General features: G+C 41.5%; 1 protein-coding gene and 1 pseudogene across 2 annotated transcripts in view; one reads left to right on the top strand and one right to left on the bottom strand.

The window, feature by feature from the left end:
* The window catches only part of HMG20A (high mobility group 20A), a 137,402-nt gene that overhangs the window by 109,693 nt on the left and 7,654 nt on the right, over positions 1-20,055 (top strand). The window contains exons 7-8 of the mRNA XM_006087917.3: positions 18,484-18,559; positions 19,262-19,477. Coding sequence (XP_006087979.1) covers positions 18,484-18,559; positions 19,262-19,477 — 292 coding nt within the window. The remainder of the gene's footprint in view (positions 1-18,483; positions 18,560-19,261; positions 19,478-20,055) is intronic.
* On the bottom strand, positions 9,807-11,277 carry LOC111825822 (annotated as a pseudogene). The gene is made up of 2 exons (XR_002829025.1): positions 10,721-11,277; positions 9,807-9,863 (listed from the first exon to the last, which is right to left on the bottom strand). The product of XR_002829025.1 is annotated as a 39S ribosomal protein L42, mitochondrial pseudogene (transcript).

Below are 20,055 nucleotides of genomic sequence, written 5' to 3'. Positions count from 1 at the left end.
ACCTTGGAGAGTGTCTGTATTCGTGAATGAGGGTCAGCTAGATTCCAAGGGACTTTTGGAGGCTGGCAGACCAGGTCCCCCTGACCGGGCAGCCTCTACTGCTGCTGAAATCTCTCCCGGAGCGGCAAGCTCTGCCGCAGAGGCTGCTCCATCTTGAAGGGGAGACCTGCGGTGATCAGTAGACCGGCTGTGATCAGAACCCCAGCCTTACTTTTAACCGGGGAGAACTCGGAACCTCCCAGGACCTTACAGCTACAACGCCCAGGGACCAGCTACCTCAGCTGCAAACCCACAAATGCTGGGACTCCAGCCTCCCCAACGGGGCACCTGGGAGGTCTGCTCAGGGGGATACAAAGAGGCACCAAAAACACGGACAGGCCCTGCGCCTTCTCACAGAGCGGATAGAAAAAACAGCTGAATTGAACAACACCCGCCCAGAACTGGCAAATTAAACACAGTTGGTGAGGCAGTCCACAGACAGAAAGGTCAGAGATCGATCGCCTAAAGAAAGGTGAGATTTGGAATCCAGGCTGGAGGGAGAAACGAGTCTCAGAGGAAGACTGAGCCCCACAAAATCCACAGCCATTGGGGCCAGTATAGTTCAGGAATGTTGAAGCGGGTCCACGGGGCTGCAGGCAGAAGGGGACTCTAGAAATCAACCCACAGCTAGTCTGGACCCAGAAAGGCAGCCTGAAGTTCTATACCGGCTGCGCAGAACCAGGGGGGAAAGACTTGCGCAGAAACTCATGCAGAGCCAGGGGGGAAAAGTCTTACATAGAGCTAGGGAAAAATAAGTTGCGCACATTGGCGGGGCGAGCTGGAAAGTGAGTCTGCGCAGCCCCTCTGATTTTTTTCCTCTCTTTAAATCCTTACTTTTGCTTGCTAAGTCCAATACATAGGATGTTCCAATTAAAAATACCGAGACTGCAGGGGAAAGTTGTTTTTGTGGAAACTGGAGATCAGAGTGGGAGAGACAACAGAAAACCAGTTCTGGGGCAGTCTGGCCCTCCAATCCAGTATTAAGTGTGACAAGAAAACCAAAATCTGAACGCTGGGTAGAGAGGCCTTTTAGCCCCGGATATTAAAACAGAAACACTGCCACCCAGGGGTTGTATCAGAAATTGACTCTTGTGTCTAAATACAGCTAAAGGCAAGCTGAGAACCAAAGACAGCAGAGAGAACCAGCCAGCTTGAAAACAGGGTTATGGCTTATGACACAGAGGAGCGGTGGATCACAGGGAACTTCAATACAGCTGACTGCCTGAAAAGAAACAGACGTGCCAAGGAGAACAGCAGAGGAAGTGAATGACCTTTACTACCTCACATTTTTATTTTTCATCTTTTATTTAAGAAACTAAATTTTTTTTCTCTCACTTGCTTTTACCTTGTTTATTATTATATTTTTATTTTTAACTATTATTACTGCTATTATTTTACCCTTTTAAAGTTTTATTTTATTTTTCCTTTATTTGACTTTATTTTGGGATTAGTGTTCCACATTCTATTTTTATTTTCCCTTTAGCATTATTTTACTCTATCTCAATTTTTCCTTTATGCCAACACTCTCTTCCTCACTTTTCCCCCCTTTTGTCCTATTTCTCTTACCCTGTTTCTGCTTTAGTTTTTCTCTATCCTTTCTTTTTACTCCCTGGTAAAAATTGATCTTACTTGTATATCTAATTTCCTTTCCTCTGCTCCAAGCTCATACACACTTATCTCTTCTCTTTCTTCACTATCCAAATTATTCCTTTTTTTTCTTTCTTTCTTTTGCTTTTATTGTCTTTTTCTTTCTTTCCATCTTGTTGTTGTTTGTTTGATTGTTGGTTAGTTTTTTGTTTGTTCTTTTGTTTGTTTGTTTTGCTTTTGTTGTTCCTCTCCTCATTTGTTCTCTTCTTCTACTAATAGCTTAACTAATTCCAGTCACCAACTCAGGCCTACCTGCTCTCTATTCTCCTTCTCCAATAGTAAACGAATACATAGATAGATCAAAGAAGGTGGAAAGCTTTATATATACATCTTTTTTCTTTAATATAATTTTTTTTCGTTTTTTTGTACTTCATTTTTTACATTTCTTCTTATACACTCATTCTCTTTCTACCTCCTCTGTACTTAAATGTGGCTATTTCCCCATCCACTCAATTCCTTAACCTTACCTTCTGGAAATAAGCTCTGCCTCAGATTCATCTGGGTGTTTGTTGTTTGCATTTTTTTAGATTAGTCGTTTGTAGTTTGCATTCATCTCTGGGTATTTGTTGTTTTCACTTTTTTGATTAGTTCTTGTTTTATTGGAATTTTCTCCCCATATACATATATTTTTTCCTTCTTTTTTCTTCTCTTTCTTTTCTCTCTTACATTTTTTCTTTTTCTCAATATCATCTTTGCACTCTTTTCTATTCACTAATTCTCACTTCTCTGGAGGTCAACTTCATTTGGGACTTTTAGTATCATGAATACATTTGTGTTTGGTGCCCTGTGGGTTTTGTCTTCTTGTGTTGCATTTTGTGCCTTTAAGTCAAGCAAGGAGAGAGAGGACTACATAACCAAACACCTTGAGAGGAACGATCATGGGGAGACGAAGAAACAGCCTGCATACAGGAGGAAAGGAGGAATGACCAGAAAAGGAAGTAAATTAAATCGAGGCAAGCAATATGACAGAGAAAGAATTCAGATAAATGGTCATAAGGTCGCTGAAAAGGATGGAAGACAAATTCAACAATATGTGTAAGCACCAAGAGGAAATGAAAAAAGATCCAAGAAGAAATGAAAAATGACATCACTGCTATAAAGAACTCAATAAAAAGTATCAACAGTAGACTAGAAGAAGCGGAGGACCACATCAGTGAGCTAAAACACAAGGTAGGAAAAAATACCCAAGCAGAGCAACATCTAGAAAAGAAACTTTACAAACAGGAGAGCCTAAGGCAGGGGTGGGCAAACTTTTTGACTCGAGGGCCACAATGGGTTCTTAAACTGGACTGGAGGGCCGGAACAAAAGCATGGATGGAGTGTTTGTGTGAACTAATATAAATTCAAAGTAAACATCATTACATAAAAGGGTATGGTCTTTTTTTTTTTTTTTTTTTAGTTTTATTCATTTCAAATGGGCCGGATCCGGCCCGCGGGCCGTAGTTTGCCCACGGTTGGCCTAAGGGAACTTTGGGACAAAATGAAACAAACCAACATCTGCATAATAGGGGTGCCAGAAGATTGGAAAGTGAACAAGGAATAGAAAACCTGTTTGAAGAAATAATGACAGAAAACTTCCCTGATATCAGGATGAAAAAACTCACACAACTCCAAGAGGCTCACAGAGTTCCAAACAAGATAAACCCAAAAGACCAACACCAAGACACATTATAATTAAATTGGAAAACACCAACGACAAAGTAAGAATCTTAAAGGCTGCCAGAGAGAGACAAAGAGTTACAAAGGTGCATACAAAGGATGTCCCATCAGATTATCGACTGATTTCTCAACAGAAACATATCAGGCCAGAAGTGAATGGAATGAAATATACAAAGTCATGCAAAGCAAGGTTCTGAATCCAAGAATACTTTACCCAGCAAGGCTATCAATCAAAAAGGACTAAGGGAGTTTATTACCACCAAACCAGCAATGCGAGAAATGCTAAAGGGTCTGCTGTAAAAAGAAGAAATAGGAAGAGAAGGAACACAGGCATAAAGAATAAAAATGGCGACAAACAAACACCTATCAATAATAACTTTAGATGTAAATGGATTAAATGCCCCAATCAAAAGACATAGGGGAGCCGAGTGGATAAGACAACATGACCCATATATCTGCTGTCTATAGGAAACCCACCTCAGAAAAAAGGAATCACACAGACTGATGGTGAAGGGATGGTGAAAGATTTTTCAGGCGAATGGAAATGAAAAAGAAGCTGGGGTTGCAATACTTATATCTGACAAAATAGATCTCAACGTGAAGGACATAACAACAGATAAGAAAGGCCACTTCATAATACTAAAGGGAGCAATCCAACAAGAAGAAATAACTCTGATAAACATATATGCACCCAATACAGGAGCACCCAAATACATAAAGAAACTTCTGGAGGATATCAAGGGAGAGATTGACAGCAATAGAGTTGTTGCACATTTTAATACCCCTCTATCACCACTGGACAAATCCTCTAAACAAAAAATCAGCAAAGAAACATCAATCCTAAATGACTCACTAGATCAGATAGAATTAATTGACATCTTCAGAATATTTCAATCCAGAGCCACATAATATACATTCTTCTCAAGTGCACATGGGTCATTTTCAAAGATACACCACATATTCGGTCACAGGCAAAGTCTCTTCAAATTCAAGAAGATAGAAATCATATCAAGCATCTTCTCAGATCACAATTGCATAATACTAGAAATCAACTACAATAAAAAAATTTTTTAAAAGTTCAGCATCTGGAGGCTAAATAGCATGCTAAACAATGATTAGGTTACCAAAGAGATCAAAGAAGAAATAAAAAGCATCATGGCAACAAATGATAGTGAAAACACAACAATCCAAAATCTATGGGACATAGTGAAAGCAGTCTTGAGAGGGAAGTTCATAGCTCTACAGGCCTATCTCAAAAAAAAACAAGAAAAAATGGTAATAAATTATCTAACCCTGCAACTCAAAGAGTTAGAAAGAGAGCAACAAGAAAATCCCAGGATAAGCAGAAGGAAGGAGATAATAAAGATCAGAGTGGAGATAAATTACATAGTCTAAAAATATAGTACAAAAGTTCAACAAAACTAAAAGCTGGTTCTTTGAAAGGATAAACAAGATTGATGAACCTCTAGCCAGACTCACCAAGAAGCAAAGAGAGAGGACCCAAATAAACAAAATCAGAAATGAAAGAGGTGAAGTAACAACCAATCCCAAAGAAATACAAACGATTATGAAAAAATACTATAAACAACTCTATTCCAACAAAATGGATATCCTAGGTGAAATGGACATATTCTTAGAAAAATACAGTCTCCCAAAATTCAACCAAGAAGAATCAAAAAACCTGAATAGGCTGATAACTACTAAAGAAATTGAAGCAGTGATCAAAAATCTTCCAGCAAACAAAAGCCCTGGTCCAGACGGCTTTACAGGTGAGTTCTACCAAGCATTCAAACCTATCCTACTCAGACTCTTCCAAAAAATTAAAGAGGAAAGCACACTTCCAAGCTCTTTCTATGAAGCCAGCATTACCCTAATCCCAAAACCAGATAAAGACACCACAAAAAAAGAACTACAGGCCAATATCCTTGATGAACATAGATGCTAAAATCCTCAACAAAATTCTAGCAAATAGGATTCAGCATTATATTAGAAAGAATATACACCATGACCAAGTGGGATTTATTCCGGGGATGCAAGGATGATATCCATAAATCAATAATTGTCATACATCACATAAACAAAGAGACAAAAATCACATAATCATATCAATTGATACAGAAAAAGCATTTGTCAAAATCCAACACCCTTTCTTGATTAAAACTCTCAGCAAAGTGGGAACAGAGGGATCATACCTCAACATAATAAAAGCCCTATATGACAAACCTATAGCCAACATCATACTCAATGGGCAAAAACTAAACTCATTTCCCCTAAGAACAGGAACAAGACAGGGATGCCCACTTTCACTACTCCTGTTTGACAGTTTTGGAAGTGCTAGCAATAGCAATTAAACAAGAAGAAATAAAAGATATCCAAATTGGAAAAGAAAACGTAAAACTGTCATTATTCACAGATGGCATGATACTGTATATAGAAAACCCTAAAGACTCCATCAAAAAATTATTAGACTTAATAAATAAATTTGGCAATGTAGCAGGATATAAAATTAACACCCAGAAATCTATGGCCTTTTTATACACCAATAATGAACTCACAGAAAGAAAAGCCAAAAAAAAAATCCATTTTCCATTGCACCAAAAAAATTAAGATACCTAGTAATAAACTTAACTAAAGTTGTAAAAGATCTGTACTCAGAAAACGACAGGACATTGAAAAAAGAGATAGAGGAAGACATAAACAAATGGAAGAACATACCATGTTCATGGATTGGTAGAATCAACATCATTAAAATGTTTATACTACCCAAAGCAATCTATAGATTCAGTGCAATCCCTATTAAAATACCAACAGCGTATTTCAAAGATCTAAAACAAACTCTCCAAAAATTCATCTGGAATAAAAAATTTTTTAAAAAGACCCTGAATAGCCACAGCAATCCTTAGAAAGAAGAACAAAGTTGGAGGGATCACAATACTAGATATCAAGCTATATTACCAAGCCACGGTTCTCAAACTGCCTGGTACTGGCACAAGAACAGACCTATAGACCAATGGAACAGAACAGAGAACCCAGAAATCTACCCAAGCCATGACACTCAATTAATATTTGACAAAATAGGCAAGAGCATACAATGGAGTCAAGACAGTCTCTTCAATAAATGGTGCTGAGAAATTTGGTCAGATACATGCAAAAAAAATGAAACTAGATCACCAACTTAAACCATACACAAAAACAAACTCAAAGTGGCTAAAGAACTTAAATGTAAGATGGGAAACCACAAAAATCCTACAAGACTCCATAGGCAGCAAAATAGCAGACATATGTCATAGCAATATCTTTACAGACACAGCTCCTAGAGCAATGGAGACTAAGGAGAAAATAAAGAAATGGGACGACATCAAAATAAAAAGCTTCTGCACAGCAAAAGAAACAATTAAAAAAAAACACACACAAAAAAAAACAAGAAAGCCCACTACATGGGAGAACATATTTGTCAATGCTATTTCAGGTAAGAGTTTAATCTCCAAAATTTACAGAGAACTCATACAACTCAACAAAAGGAAGATAAATGATCCAATCAAAAAATGGACAAAGGATCTAAATAGACACTCTTCGAAAGACGACATACAGAAGGCCAGGAGACATATGAAAACATGCACAAATTCACTAATCATCCAAGAGATGCCAATCAAAACAACAATGAGATACCATCTCATACCTGTCAGAATGTCTATCATCAACAAATCAACAAGTGACAAGTGCTGGCGAGGATGTGGAGAAAAGGGAACCATCTTGCAGTGCTGGTTGGAATGCAGACTGGTGCAGCCACTGTGGAAGACAGTATGGAGCAGCGGTTCTCAACCTGTGGGTTGCAACCCCTTTGGGGGTCGAACGACCCTTTCACAGTGGTTGCCTAAGACCATTGGAAAACACATATAATTACATATTGTTTTTGTGATTAATCACTATGCTTTAATTATGTTCAATTTGTAACAATGAAATTGTGAGTCACCACAACATGAGGAACTATTAAAGGGTCACAGCATTAGGAAGGTTGAAAAACACTGGTATGGAGTTTCTTCAAAAAGTTAAAAATGGTGCTCCCATTCAACCCAGTAATTCCACTTCTAGGACTATATCCCAAGAAACCAGAAAAACCAATCAGAAAGGATATATGCACCCCTATGTTCATAGCACAATTTACAATAGCTAAGATTTGGAAACAGCCTAAGTGCCCATCAGCAGATGAGTGGATTAGAAAACTGTGGTACATCTACACAATGGAATACTATGCTGCTATAAAAAAGAAGGAACTCTTACCATTTGCATCTGCATGGGTGGAACTGGAGAGCATCATGCTAAGTGAAATAAGCCAGTCGGAGAAAGATGAGTATCACATGATCTCACTCATATGTGGAATATAATGATGAACATAATTTTGATGAACAAGAATAGATCTAGAGACAAATGGCGGGGGGGGGGGTGTTTAGAGAGCAACCAAAGGACTTGTATGCATTCATATTAGCATAACCAATGGACACAGACACTGGGGCGGTGGGGGCTGTCCGTGGTGGGAATGGCTAGGGGTGTGGGGGTCAGTTGGGGAAAAAGAAGACATCATGTAAAACTTTAGACAATAAAAAAAATGTTAATTCTTTTTATCCATAAGCACTGTATATGCTTTTATTTATTTGTGTCTTCAGTTTCTTTCTTCAATGTCTTATAATTTTTGAGTACAGATCTTTTACCTTCTTGCTTGAATTTATTCCTGGGTATTTTTTTATACAATTGTAAATGGGATTGTTTACATAATTTCTTTTTCTGATAATTTGTTATTGGTTTATAAAATGCAACCAAATTTCTGAATATTTCTTTTTTTATCCTACTTTGATGAATTAGTTTATTAGTTCTAAGAGTTTTTGGTGAAATCTTATAGGGGTCTCTATATATGATATGTCATCTGCAAATGACAGTGTTACTTATTTCTTTTCTTTTTGCCTGATTGCTGTGGCTAGTACTTTCAATACTGTGTTGAATAGAAGTGGTGAAAGTGGACACCCATATCTTATTACTGATCTTTAAGAAAAATGCATTTAGCCTTTCACTGTTAAATATGATATCACCTGTGGGTTTGTTATATATTACCTTTATTATGTTGAGGCATATTTCCTGTGGTCCCACTTTGCTGAGAATTTATATCATAAATGGATGCTAGATTGTGTCAAATACTCTTTAAGCATCTTTTGATATGATTATATTATTTTTATCTTTTTAAAACATGTTTTTCTTGATTCTTGGGGAGGGAGGGAGGGAGGGAGGGAGAGAGAGAGAAAGAAATCGATGTGAAGTGAGAGTGAAACATCAGTTGTCTGCATCCTACACACTCCTTACTGGGGATTGAACCTACAGCCCAATCATGTGCCCTGACTGGGAATTGAACCAGCGACCTTTTGGTGCACATCAGCCAGGGCATATCCTTCATTTTGTTCAAGTGGTGTATCACGTTAATTGATTTGTGGATATTGAAGCAACCTTGCATCCCAGAAATAAATGCTACTTGATCATGGTGGATGATCTTTTTAAAATATTGCTGGGTCCGATTTGCTAATATTTTATTGAGGACTTGTGTGTCTGTGTTCATCAGGGATATTGCCTTATAATTTTCTTTTTTTGTAATGTCTTTGTTGGAATCAGGGTAATGCTGGCCCCTCATAAAATGAGCTTGGTTGTCTTCCTTCATCTTGAAATTTTTGGAATAATTTGAAGAGGATCAGTGTTAGTTTCTCTTTGAATGTTTAGTAAAATACACCTGTGATGCCATCTGCTTGGGACTTTTTTGTTTGTTATGGGTTTTGGGGATTTTTAAAATATATTTTTTATTGATTTCAGAGAGGAAGGGAGAAGGAGAGACAGAAATATCAATGATGAGAGAAAATCATTGATCGGTTGCCTCTTGCATGCTCCCTACTGGGGATCGAGCCTGCAACCCAGGTATGTGCCCTGACCAGGAATCCAACCATTACCTCCTGGTTCATAGGTCAGCACTCAACCACTGAGCCACACCAGCTGGGATGTTGTGAGTTTTTTAATTTTCTTTTAACTTTTATTATTGAGAATACTAAAGGCCCGGTGCACTAAATTCAGCAGCAATTAAAGCGCTAGTGTCTGGCATGGAAGGGTAGGTCCTAGCTGACCTCTGGGCCATAGCAGCACCTGGGACCCAGGGCCTCCACACGCCCCCCACCGCCTGAGTCAGGGCACCCGAGTCCCCACGCAGAGATGCAGTGAGCGCAGCCGGACTCTGCAGGCCTGGGCACAGCATGGGCCTCTGGGCTGCACAGTGGCGCCTCATGGAAGCCAGGCAGGCAGTGCACTTTCTCCCACCGGCCTCTCAGACCAGCTCCTGCACGAACCCATGGGGAACCCGATCTGCCCCTATGGGCCCAGCGGCTGTGGTCTGGCTCTCCCAGAAGAGGCTGCTCGGGTGTCGAGGAGGCTCCTCATGGGCGCCCGGCACCTGAGTGCAGGGGCTTCTCCGGCATGCAAGCCCTTGTGTCCTGGAAGAGGGTAGCGGAGGAGTGAGAGCAAGCTCAGCGGACACCCTGCATTCTCACCACACCTCCGTCCCTGTCAACCCCTCTCCAGGTAGCCAGCGAGAGGTCACAGCCCCCCGCCCGGGCACCGTGGGAGGTTGGTCGCCACCACCCACCCCCAGTTCCCCATCCCAGCCCGGGGCCAGGCCCCCATCGGGCGATCAGGGCCTGCCTGTTGCTGGTCTGCTGGGCAGTCAGTCGGGGCTGGAATCCCTGCCCAGCTACTTCAGTGCCTGGGAACAGGGCAGCAGCCCTGCTGCCTCCACTGGTCACCGTCTGCGGGGCAATCAGCGGGGCAATCGGGCCCCCTCTCACACCCGCCTTGGCCTGGCACGGCCTGCTCACCTGCTCCACCATCCCGCCGCAGTCCCGCTCTCCTCAGGGCCCATGGGGCTAGCAGCACCTCCACTGCTGCCCTCTGCCAGCATCATGTAGCTGGCGCCCGCATGTTCTGTGCCACCCCCTGGTGGTCAGCACACGTCATAGCGAACGGGTCGAACTCCTGGTGGAGGGGACAATTTACATATTAGGCCTTTATTGTATAGGAAGGATTACAGATGCCCTCCTTTTTCCCCCTGTTGCCCCCCTCCACCTGGTTCCTACCCCACCCCAGGCCTTCACCACCTTTTTGTCTGTGTCCATAGGTAAGATCTTTGGTTAATCTCTTCCTGCCCCCCCTCCTCTCTTCCCTCTGAGATTCATCAGTCTATTCCACACTTCCATGCCTCTGATTCTGTTTATTTGTTTGTTAGTTTGTTTTGTTTCATACATGAAAAGACATTTTTTTATTATTTTACTATATAACATAGTAGTGAATATACCTGATTGCATTTTCTGTCTTTTGGAGGATTCAGTTTCCTACGACGTGTATGATACTGTCCACAAGGATACCAATGGTGCTTAGTAGTAAAGAACATTTTGCTAAGTTGTTCTATCATGGATCCTTGCTCAAAGTGTTCATCTTTTTCTTCTAATCTGGTTTTTGGTGTTTGATCCTGTGTTTCTCCATAATTATGCACAAGATCTGGCCGAGGGATAGGTTTAGTGTGTTCATATGGAATATCCACAGAAGGATGGTAGTAAACTATTGTTGTGCCATCAAATGTCAAAGCAAGTTCTACTTTGCAATTATAGTCATCTGGAAGAGAAGAGTATGTAGATTTATGACAAACACAATATAAAGGTCCATTTTGGATTGGAAATAAATATTTCAAGACAGTTCTGTTTGATATTGCCCATTTCACTGCTGATACGTCCATGGTGAATCAAGATGCTTATCAGATGGTATGGAAAAAGATTTGAAGAGAAAATGCTTTTAAAATTTGCTTCTAGGCATACCTGTTTTTAATCCCTCGACAGCTGCTCACTGCGAGCCCACCATCTTTCCTCCAGCTGGGTCCTAGGAGACATCACTCCTGCCTCTGATTCTGTTTTATTCACCAGTTTATTTTGTTCATTAGATTTCTTGTTTATTTTTATTTTTAGATTCAATTATTGGTAAATATATATGTGTTGCCATTTTATTGTTCATATTTTTTATCTCTCCATGTTCTGCTCCTTCTCCTTCTCCTCCCCTTTCCCCTCCTCCTCCCCTCCTCCTCCTCCCTCCTCCTCTATCTTCCTTCTTCCTCTTCCTCCTCCTTCCTCCTTTTTCCTCCTTCTTCCTCCTCCAGCTCCTCCTCCTCCTTCCTCCTCCTTCTCCTCCTACTCCTCCCCTTCTTAAAGAATACCCTTCAACATTTCATGTAATACTGGTTTGGTGGTGATGAACTCCTTTAGCTTTTTCTTATTTGTGAAGCTCTTTATCTGACCCTCAATTCTAAATGAGAGCTTTGCTGGGTAAAGTAATCTTGGTTGTAGGTCCTTACTAATCTTCCTGGTTGTTCACTTTGAATATTTCTTGCCACTCCCCGCTGGCCTGCAAAGTTTCTGCTGAGAAATCAGCCAACATTCGTATGGGCACTCCCTTGTAGGTAACTAACTGCTTTTCTCTTGTTGCTTTTAAGATTCTCTCTTTATCTTTAACCCATGGTATTTTAATTATGATGTGTCTTGGTGTGGGCCTCTTTGGGTTCCTCTTGTTTGGGACTCTGCACTTCCTGGACTTGTAAGTCTATTTCTTTCTCCAGGTAGGGGAAGTTTTCTGTCATTTCTTCAAATAGGTTTTCAATATCTTGCTGTCTCTCTCTTCTCCTCCTGGCACTGCCGTGATGCAAATGTTGGTACTCTTGAAGTTGTCCCAGAGGCCCCTTACAACTATCTTCATATTTTTTAATTCTTTTTTCTTTTTGCTCTTCTGGTTGGGTGTTTTTTGCTTCCTCATATTTCAAATCATTGCTTTGATTCTCAGTATCCTCTACTCTACTGTTGAATACTGTAAATTATTCTTTATTTCAGTTAGTGTATGCTTAATTTCTGACTGGTCCCTTTCCATGTCTTTGACATTCTCACTAAGATCCTTGAAAGTCTCATGAAGATCCTTGGGTAACTTTATGACCGTGATTTTGAACTCTGTATCCAGTAGTTTGCTTGCTTCCATTTTTTTCATTTGTGACATGTTTCTTGGTTTCCACATTTTGGCTGCTTCCCTGTGTTTGTTTCTGCGTATTAGGTAGAGCTGCTATGTCTCCTGGAATTGGTAGAGTGGCCTTGTGTAGGTGGGCTCCTGTGTGGGCTATGTGCAAAATCTTGTTCTTGAGCCTTGATCGCTATTGGCATCACTGGGAGGAGTTGGCCTCCAGGCCAATTGACTGTGAGGACCAGCTGCAACTATAGTGGGAGAGCTGCTCTGCAGGAAACACCCCTATGGAGCAGGACTTGCTTCAGTGAGGATCTGGTGGTCACTGAGTTTGCCTCTGGAGTGTGTCACTTGTGGATGTGTAGAATTGTAATCTGTTATGGTCTGAAGCTGTCCACTGGGTGCACTGGCTCTAGGACCTTCAGGGAGGAGCAAATTTAGCCACTGCCTGGGGCCACACAGCAGAAGCTACAGAAGAATCTGCATACAGCTGCTATTTGCTGTTGGTAGTGGGCTTAGAGATTCTCAGGTGAGGCCCAGCTGTGAAGTAAGGAAACGTGCTGGATCTTGGGCCTTTTAATTATAGGTTTGGGGCACACTATCAACAGCTACTGCTTGTTTGAGAGATTTTAGCAAAGTCTGAAGCCTGAGCCAGGACAGGACATTCATATGAAAAAGCTGCTGCAAACAGGTTGGGTGGGGCTGCAAATTGGATGGGGTGGTGTCTCAAGGAATCACCAGGCTGGAGCAAACAGTGTGCTCCAGGCTGATATGGCTGCCTGCTCTGCGACAGGGGAGGTCCCTGCACAGGAATCCCTGTCTGGGAAAAAGCCATTCCCCAAGTCCTGCCTGGATGCCAGACAATCCATTTCCTCCCTCTATGTATCTGGGTCCCCCAAAGCTGCCCGGTGCTAGCAGTCTGAGTAAGTTCGTTTGCCAGCCCTTTAAATGGAACACCTGAGTCTTCAGTAGCCTCTGTGTCACTCAGCTACAATCCCCACTGGTTTTTACAGCTTGTAGTTGTGGAGACTTCTCTTCTCAGCTCTTGGAGCCTGGGCTGGGGGTCTGGTATGTGGCTGGGATCCCTTGCTCCTCCTGAGTGGCCTCCGCAAAGAAAATCTCCCTCCCAATTAAGAAAACACCACATGTGTTGGACCAGCCCATTCTGTGCCTTTACTCCTCCTACCAGCCTCTGTGTGCTTTCTTCTTTACTTCTCTAGTTGTAGGACTTCCAGGCAGCCAGCTTTCAGGCAGTTCTGGGTGATGGTTGTCTCTATTTTAGTTATAATTTTATTGTGGTTGTGGGAGGCAGTAAGTACAGGAGTTTACCTACACATCCATCTTAGTTCTCTTGTGAGTTTTTGATTATTGATTCTATTTTGTTAGTAATTATCAGTCTGTTCAAATTTTCTGTTTTTTCTTGATTCAGTCTTGGAAGATTATGTGTTTCTGGGTATTTATCCACTTCTTCCTGGTTGTCCAATTTGTTAGCATATAATTGTTCATATTTACTTTTAATCCTTTGTGTTTCTGTAGTGTCAGTTGTCATTTTTCCTCTTTCATTTATTATTTTATTTATTATTTAGCCCTGTCTCTTTTTCTCTTTATGACTTAGTTATAGGTTTATTAATTTTGTTTATCTTTTCTAAGAACCAGGTCTTGGTTTTATTGATCTTTTGTATTGCTTTTGTAGACTTTATTTCAGCCGTGGGCAAACTACGGCCCGCGGGCCGGATCCAGCCCATTTGAAATGAATAAAACTAAAAAAAAAAAAGACCGTACCCTTTTATATAATGATGTTTACTTTGAATTTATATTAGTCACACAAACACTCCATCCATGCTTTTGTTCCGCCTCCGTCCAGTTTAAGAACCCATTGTGGCCCCCGAGTCAAAAAGTTTGCCCACCCCTGCTCTATTTCATTTATTTCCACTCTGATCTTTATTAGTTCCTTTTTTCTACTCACTATGGGCTGTTTGTTGTTCCTTTTCTAGTTCCTGTAGGTATAAGATTAAATTATTTGATATTTCCTTTTCTTTCTTTTTTTGAGATAGTCCTATATTGATATAAATTTCCTTTCTTAGAGCTTCTTTGGTTGTGTCCCATATTTTGGGTGGTGGTGTTTTTATTTTCATTTGTCTCAAGGAATCTTTTTATTTCTTCCTTAATCTCATTGTTAACTTATTTACTGTTTAATACTATGTTATTTAGCCTCTATGTCTTTGTATGTTTATTAGTTATCTTTTTGAAATTGATTCTAGTTTCATACCATTGGAATAAGAAAAGATGCTTGAGCCCTAGCCAGTTTGCTCAGTGGATGAACATCAGTCTTTGGACTGAAGGGTCCCGGGTTCAATTCCAGTCAAGGGCACATGCCCAAGTTGCCAGCTTGATCCCCAGTAGGGGGTGTGCAGGAGGTAGCCGATCAATGATTCTCTCTCATCATTGATGTTTCTGTCTCTCTCTCCCTCTCCCTTCCTCTCTGAAATCAATAAAAATATATTTATTTTTAAAAAAAGAAAAAATGCTTGATAAGATTTCAATCTTATATATTCATTGAGACTTGTTTTGTGGTTTAACATGTGGTCTATCATAGAAATGTTCCATGTTCACTTGAAAAGAATGTATATTCTGTTGCTTTGGGTTGAAAAGTTCTAGGAATATAAATTAAATATCTGGTCTATCATTTAAGGCAACTGTTTCCTTGTTGATTTCCTGCCTGGATGAGCTATCCATTGATGTCAATGGGTTGTTAAATTCTCCCACTATGATTGTATTACTGTTGATCTCTCTTTTTCTGTCCAATAATACTTGCTTTATAAATTTAGGTGCTCCTACATTAGGTGCTTAAGTGTTTACAAAGGTTATATCCTCTTTTTGGATTGATCCCTTTATCTATATTTACTGTCCTTCTTTATCTGTTATTGTAGCCTTTGTTTTCAAGTCTGTTTTTTCTGATATAAGTATTGCTAGTCCAGCTTTTTATTTTTCATTTTCATTTGCATGAAATATCTTTTTCCCTCCCTTTAGTTTCAATCTGTGTGTGTCTCTATCTAAAGTGGGTCTCTTGTAGGCAGCATATGTATGGGTCTTGTTTTCTTATCTATTCAGCCATTCTGTGTCTTTTCATTGAAGCATTTAATCTGTTTACTTTAAAATAATAGGTATGTAGTTATTGCCATTTTGTTAATCATATTTCTATCATCATCTTTTTCTCCTCCTTCACTTCTTATCTTATCCCCCCTCTACTCCCTCCTCCTCCTTCTTTTAACATTTCTTGTGATACTAGTTTGATGATGGTGAACTCCTTTTTCATTTTCTTGTCTGAGTTCTCTATCTCTCCTTCTATTCTAAATCATAGCCTTGCTAGTAGAGTAATTTTGCTTGTTGGTCGTTGCTTTTCATTACTTTGAATATTTCCTGCCTATTTCTTCTGGCCCCCAAATTTTCTGCTGAGAAATCAGCTGACAGTTATATGGGTGCTCCCTTGTACCTAACTAACTTACTTTTCTCTTGCTGCTTTTCAGATTTTCTTTTTGTCTTTAACCTTTGGCAATTTAATTATGAAGTGTTTTGCTGTGGGCCTCTTTGGGTTCATCTTGTTTAGGACTCTGCACTTCCTGGACTTGTATGTCTATTTATTTATTATTTATTTTTTATTTTTTTGCCTTTTTAGGGAAATTTTCTGTCATTGTCTCTTCAAATAGGTTATCAATTCCTTGCTCTCCTCTTCTCCTGGTACTCCTGTGCTGTGAGTGTTGATGTCCCAGAGTTCCCTAAACTATCCTTATTTAATTTTATTCTTTTTTTTCTGTTTTGATTGTTTTTTTACCACTTCGTCTTCCAAATTGCTGATTTGAACCGCTGCTTCATCTAATCTGCCAATTTTTCTGTCTAATGTATTCTTCATTTCTGACTGGATCTTTTTTATGGTTTTTATCTCTTTGTGTAAGTTCTTACTGAGTTCATCTATTCTTTTTTTTAATTAAATCTTTATTGTTCAGATTATTACAGTTGTTCCTCTTTTTTTCCCCCCATAGCTCCCCTCCACCCGGTTCCCAACCCATCCTCTGCCCTTACCGCCCCCCCCCCACTGTCCTCATCCATAGGTGTACGATTGTTTTACAGTCTCTTCCCACACCCCCCACACCCCTTTTCCCCCGAGAATTGTTCTGATTTCATTGATCATCATTTTATAACCAGTGTTTTGACCTCTGTATCTAGTAGATTGCTTTCCTCTATTTGTTTAGTTCTTTTTCTGGAGATTTCTCCTGTTCTTTCATTTGGGGCATGTTTCTTTATCTCCTCATTTTGGTTGCCTCCATGTGTTTGCTTCTACACAATAGGTAGATATGCTGTGTCTTCCAATCTTTGCAGGGTGGCCTTATTTAGTAGGTGTCCTGTAGGACCCAGTGATGCAGTTTCCCTGTTCACCTGAGTTGGGTGCTCCAGCAGTGTTCCTTGAGTGGGTTGTGTACTCTGCTGTTGTATTTGAGCACATCAGTGGTTTGGATTGGCCCTTAGCCTGACTGGCTATGAGGACTGGCCCTGACTATGACAGACAAGCTATTATGCAGTGTTGACTTCTTAAATTGAGATTCACTGTAGCAGGGCTCTGGTGCCTGCTGACTCCACCCTTTTGTTGTATCATTTTCGGAGCGAATTGAGGTGGTGCTCTAGTGTGGTCTGAAGCCAGCCACTGGGTGTGTTGGTCCTGGGCCTCTTGGGAGGAGCTCAAGTGCAGTCCTAGGTAAGCTGCTCCCTGTGCCTGACCTAGACCTACCTAGCAAGAGCTACAGAGTTATCTGAGGTTGATAGCTGTCTATACTGGACTCCCAGGAGGTACCTGGGAGAAGCCACACTACGAAATGAGGCCGACTGCCACTAGTGCCAGTCTGGGAGACACTTAGTATGGGTATAGGGCAGTGATGGTGAACCTATGACACACGTGTCAGAGGTGACACACGAACTCATTTTTTTGGTTGATTTTTCTTTGTTAAATGGCATTTAAATATATAAAATAAATATCAAAAATATAAATCTTTGTTTTACTATGGTTGCAAATATCAAAAAATTTCTATATGTGACACGGCACCAGAGTTAAGTTAGGGTATTTCAAAATGCTGACACACCGAGCTCAAAAGGTTCGCCATCACTGGTATAGGGTATGCCAAGGCCAGCTGCTGCTTTTGCGGGGTTTGGACCTTTCAGAGAGTTTTAGGGAAATCCACAGCACTGGCCAAGACCAGCCACATGTGAGGAATACCCTCTGTAAGGGGTTCAGGCCTGTGTGTGAGTTGGGTTGTGCAGGTTCTCAGGGAATCCCTAGGGTAGGGTGAGTTGGATGGAGACTCATATTTGGTGCTTGCCTGTATCTGCATACTAGATGGAGAAGGGCTCAGCAGAGGAACAAAATGGGGCCCATCTGCTGTCTCTGTGAGGGGCAGAGGGGCACTCAGCAAAGGAACAATGGCCTCTGACAGCACATCTGTCTGGGAGAAAGCTGCCCATGCAGCCCTTGCCGTTGAGGTAGGCAATTCAATTCCTCCCTGTATGTCCCTGGCAATTTCGAGCTGCTGCCCCAGTACTGGAATTCAGCAAGTGAGTCTGTGTAAGTCTGTGTGCGGGCTCTTTAAGCAGAACCCTGGGGACTCCAGCGACCTCCAACTCATTCAGCCACAATCTGTGTTGGTCTTCACAGCTAGAAGTTATGGAACTTCTCTCCCCAGCACTGGAGACCTGGGCTGGGTTACCAGGAGTGGGGCTAGGTCCCCTTGATCCATGTCCGGACCTCCAAAGTTAAGATATCTCTCCCAGTTCTTAACCATCACACATGCATGTGGGATCTGCCTGTTCTGTGTCTTTGTCCCTCCTACCAGGCTTAACGTGGCTTCTTCTTTATATCCTTAGTTATAGGACTTCTGTTCAGCTAGTCTTCAAGGGGTTCTCAAGAGTGGTGGTTCTATAATTATGTTGTAATTTAATGTCATCATGGGAAGAGGCAAGCTCAATGTTTATGTATTCAGCCATCTTGACCAGAACTGTTTTGTTTCTCTTGCTTCACAGAAAGAAACAGAAGTAAAGGAACGATCTGTTTTTGACATCCCTATATTTACAGAGGAATTCCTGAACCACAGCAAAGGTGATTACCAAAGTATCATTCTGTGTTACTCATGTCTGTGACAGGGAATTTTGTTCTCAGGAATACATTGATCAAAAGCAATGATAGTGATATTCCAAATCCTAGGACTGGTCTAGAAGAAGAAAATTGTTTGTATTTTACTCTCTAGTAAAGGTAACTACTCAAAGACCAGTGAAGGAAAACTAGCCCAGTGTTGTCAAAACTGCTTTAGTCTCTGGATCAAAGCAAATAAATGTACATCACTAATTCAGTTGCTTTTGAACTATTAACCTGGAACCATTTATACAAATAAAAGCCTACGTCGGTGTCCCAAATGTAATATAAGAGCAAAATTTGACCTCATTGTAGTAAAGATGGGAACCCAAAGCCGTGGTTACCCATTGTTCCAATGTTTCCCTGTGGAATCCCTCAGGCTTTTCATTTCATAGTTTAAAACAAACAGACAAACAAAAATACTTGGAATTGCAACTGTTCCTTGTAAATTTAAGTATAGAATATGACCAGTTTTAAGAATTAAATTAGCTCTGGGGAGCCAGGCGTTTCATTCCAAATTGCTATTTGGAGGGCTACAATGAGAATAGAGTGATGAGGTGGGCTAAATTAGAGAAAGCTAAGCAGAACGTCCTTGGAAAAATTACTTGGACTCCTCAGAGATTCCTAGCACTCCATGTGTTCTGTGTGTATCTGGGGGGATGTCCTCAGCTCGGGAGGCAGAGCTTCGCCAGCTTCGCAAATCAAACATGGAGTTTGAAGAGAGGAATGCAGCCCTGCAGAAGCACGTGGAGAGCATGCGCACAGCAGTGGAGAAGCTGGAAGTGGATGTGATCCAGGAGCGAAGCCGCAACACTGTCTTACAACAGCACCTGGAGACCCTGCGGCAAGTGTTGACCAGCAGCTTTGCCAGCATGCCCTTACCTGGTAATGCCATCCTTACCTGAGCACTTCAGAAAGTGGGAGGTGCTGTTTATATTGATACTAGAGTCCCAGTGCACAAAATTTGTGCACGGGCGGGGTGTGCCTCAGCCCAGCCTGCAACTGCTCCAATCAGGGACCCCTCGAGGGATGTCCGACTGCTCGTTTAAGCCCGATCCTGGTGGGATCGGGCCTAAACAGGAAGTCGGACATCCCTCTCACAATCCAGGACTGCTGGCTCTCAACTACTTACCTGCCTGCCAGCCTGATCACCCCCTAACCACTCCACTACCAGCCCGATTGACACCTAACTGCTCCCCTGCCGGCCTGATTGCCCCTAACTGCCCTCCCCTGCTGGCCTGGTCACCCCTAACTGTCCTCCCCTGCAGGCCTGGTTGCCCCCAACTGCCTTCCCCTGAAGGCATGGTCCCCCCCAACTGCCCTCCCTTGCAGGCCTTGTCCCTCCCAACTGCTCTCCCCTGCAGGCTTGGTTTCCCCTAACTGCCCTCCCCTGCTGGGCTGGTCTTGTCTAAAATCTCCTCCCCTGCTGGCCCTGTCACTCCTAAATAGCCCTCCTCCTGCCG

Source organism: Myotis lucifugus, unplaced genomic scaffold, assembly GCF_000147115.1.
Source record: "Myotis lucifugus unplaced genomic scaffold, Myoluc2.0 scaffold_41, whole genome shotgun sequence".
In the NCBI taxonomy this organism is placed as follows: Eukaryota; Metazoa; Chordata; class Mammalia; order Chiroptera; family Vespertilionidae; genus Myotis; species Myotis lucifugus.
This window is presented reverse-complemented; position numbering and strand designations above follow the sequence as displayed.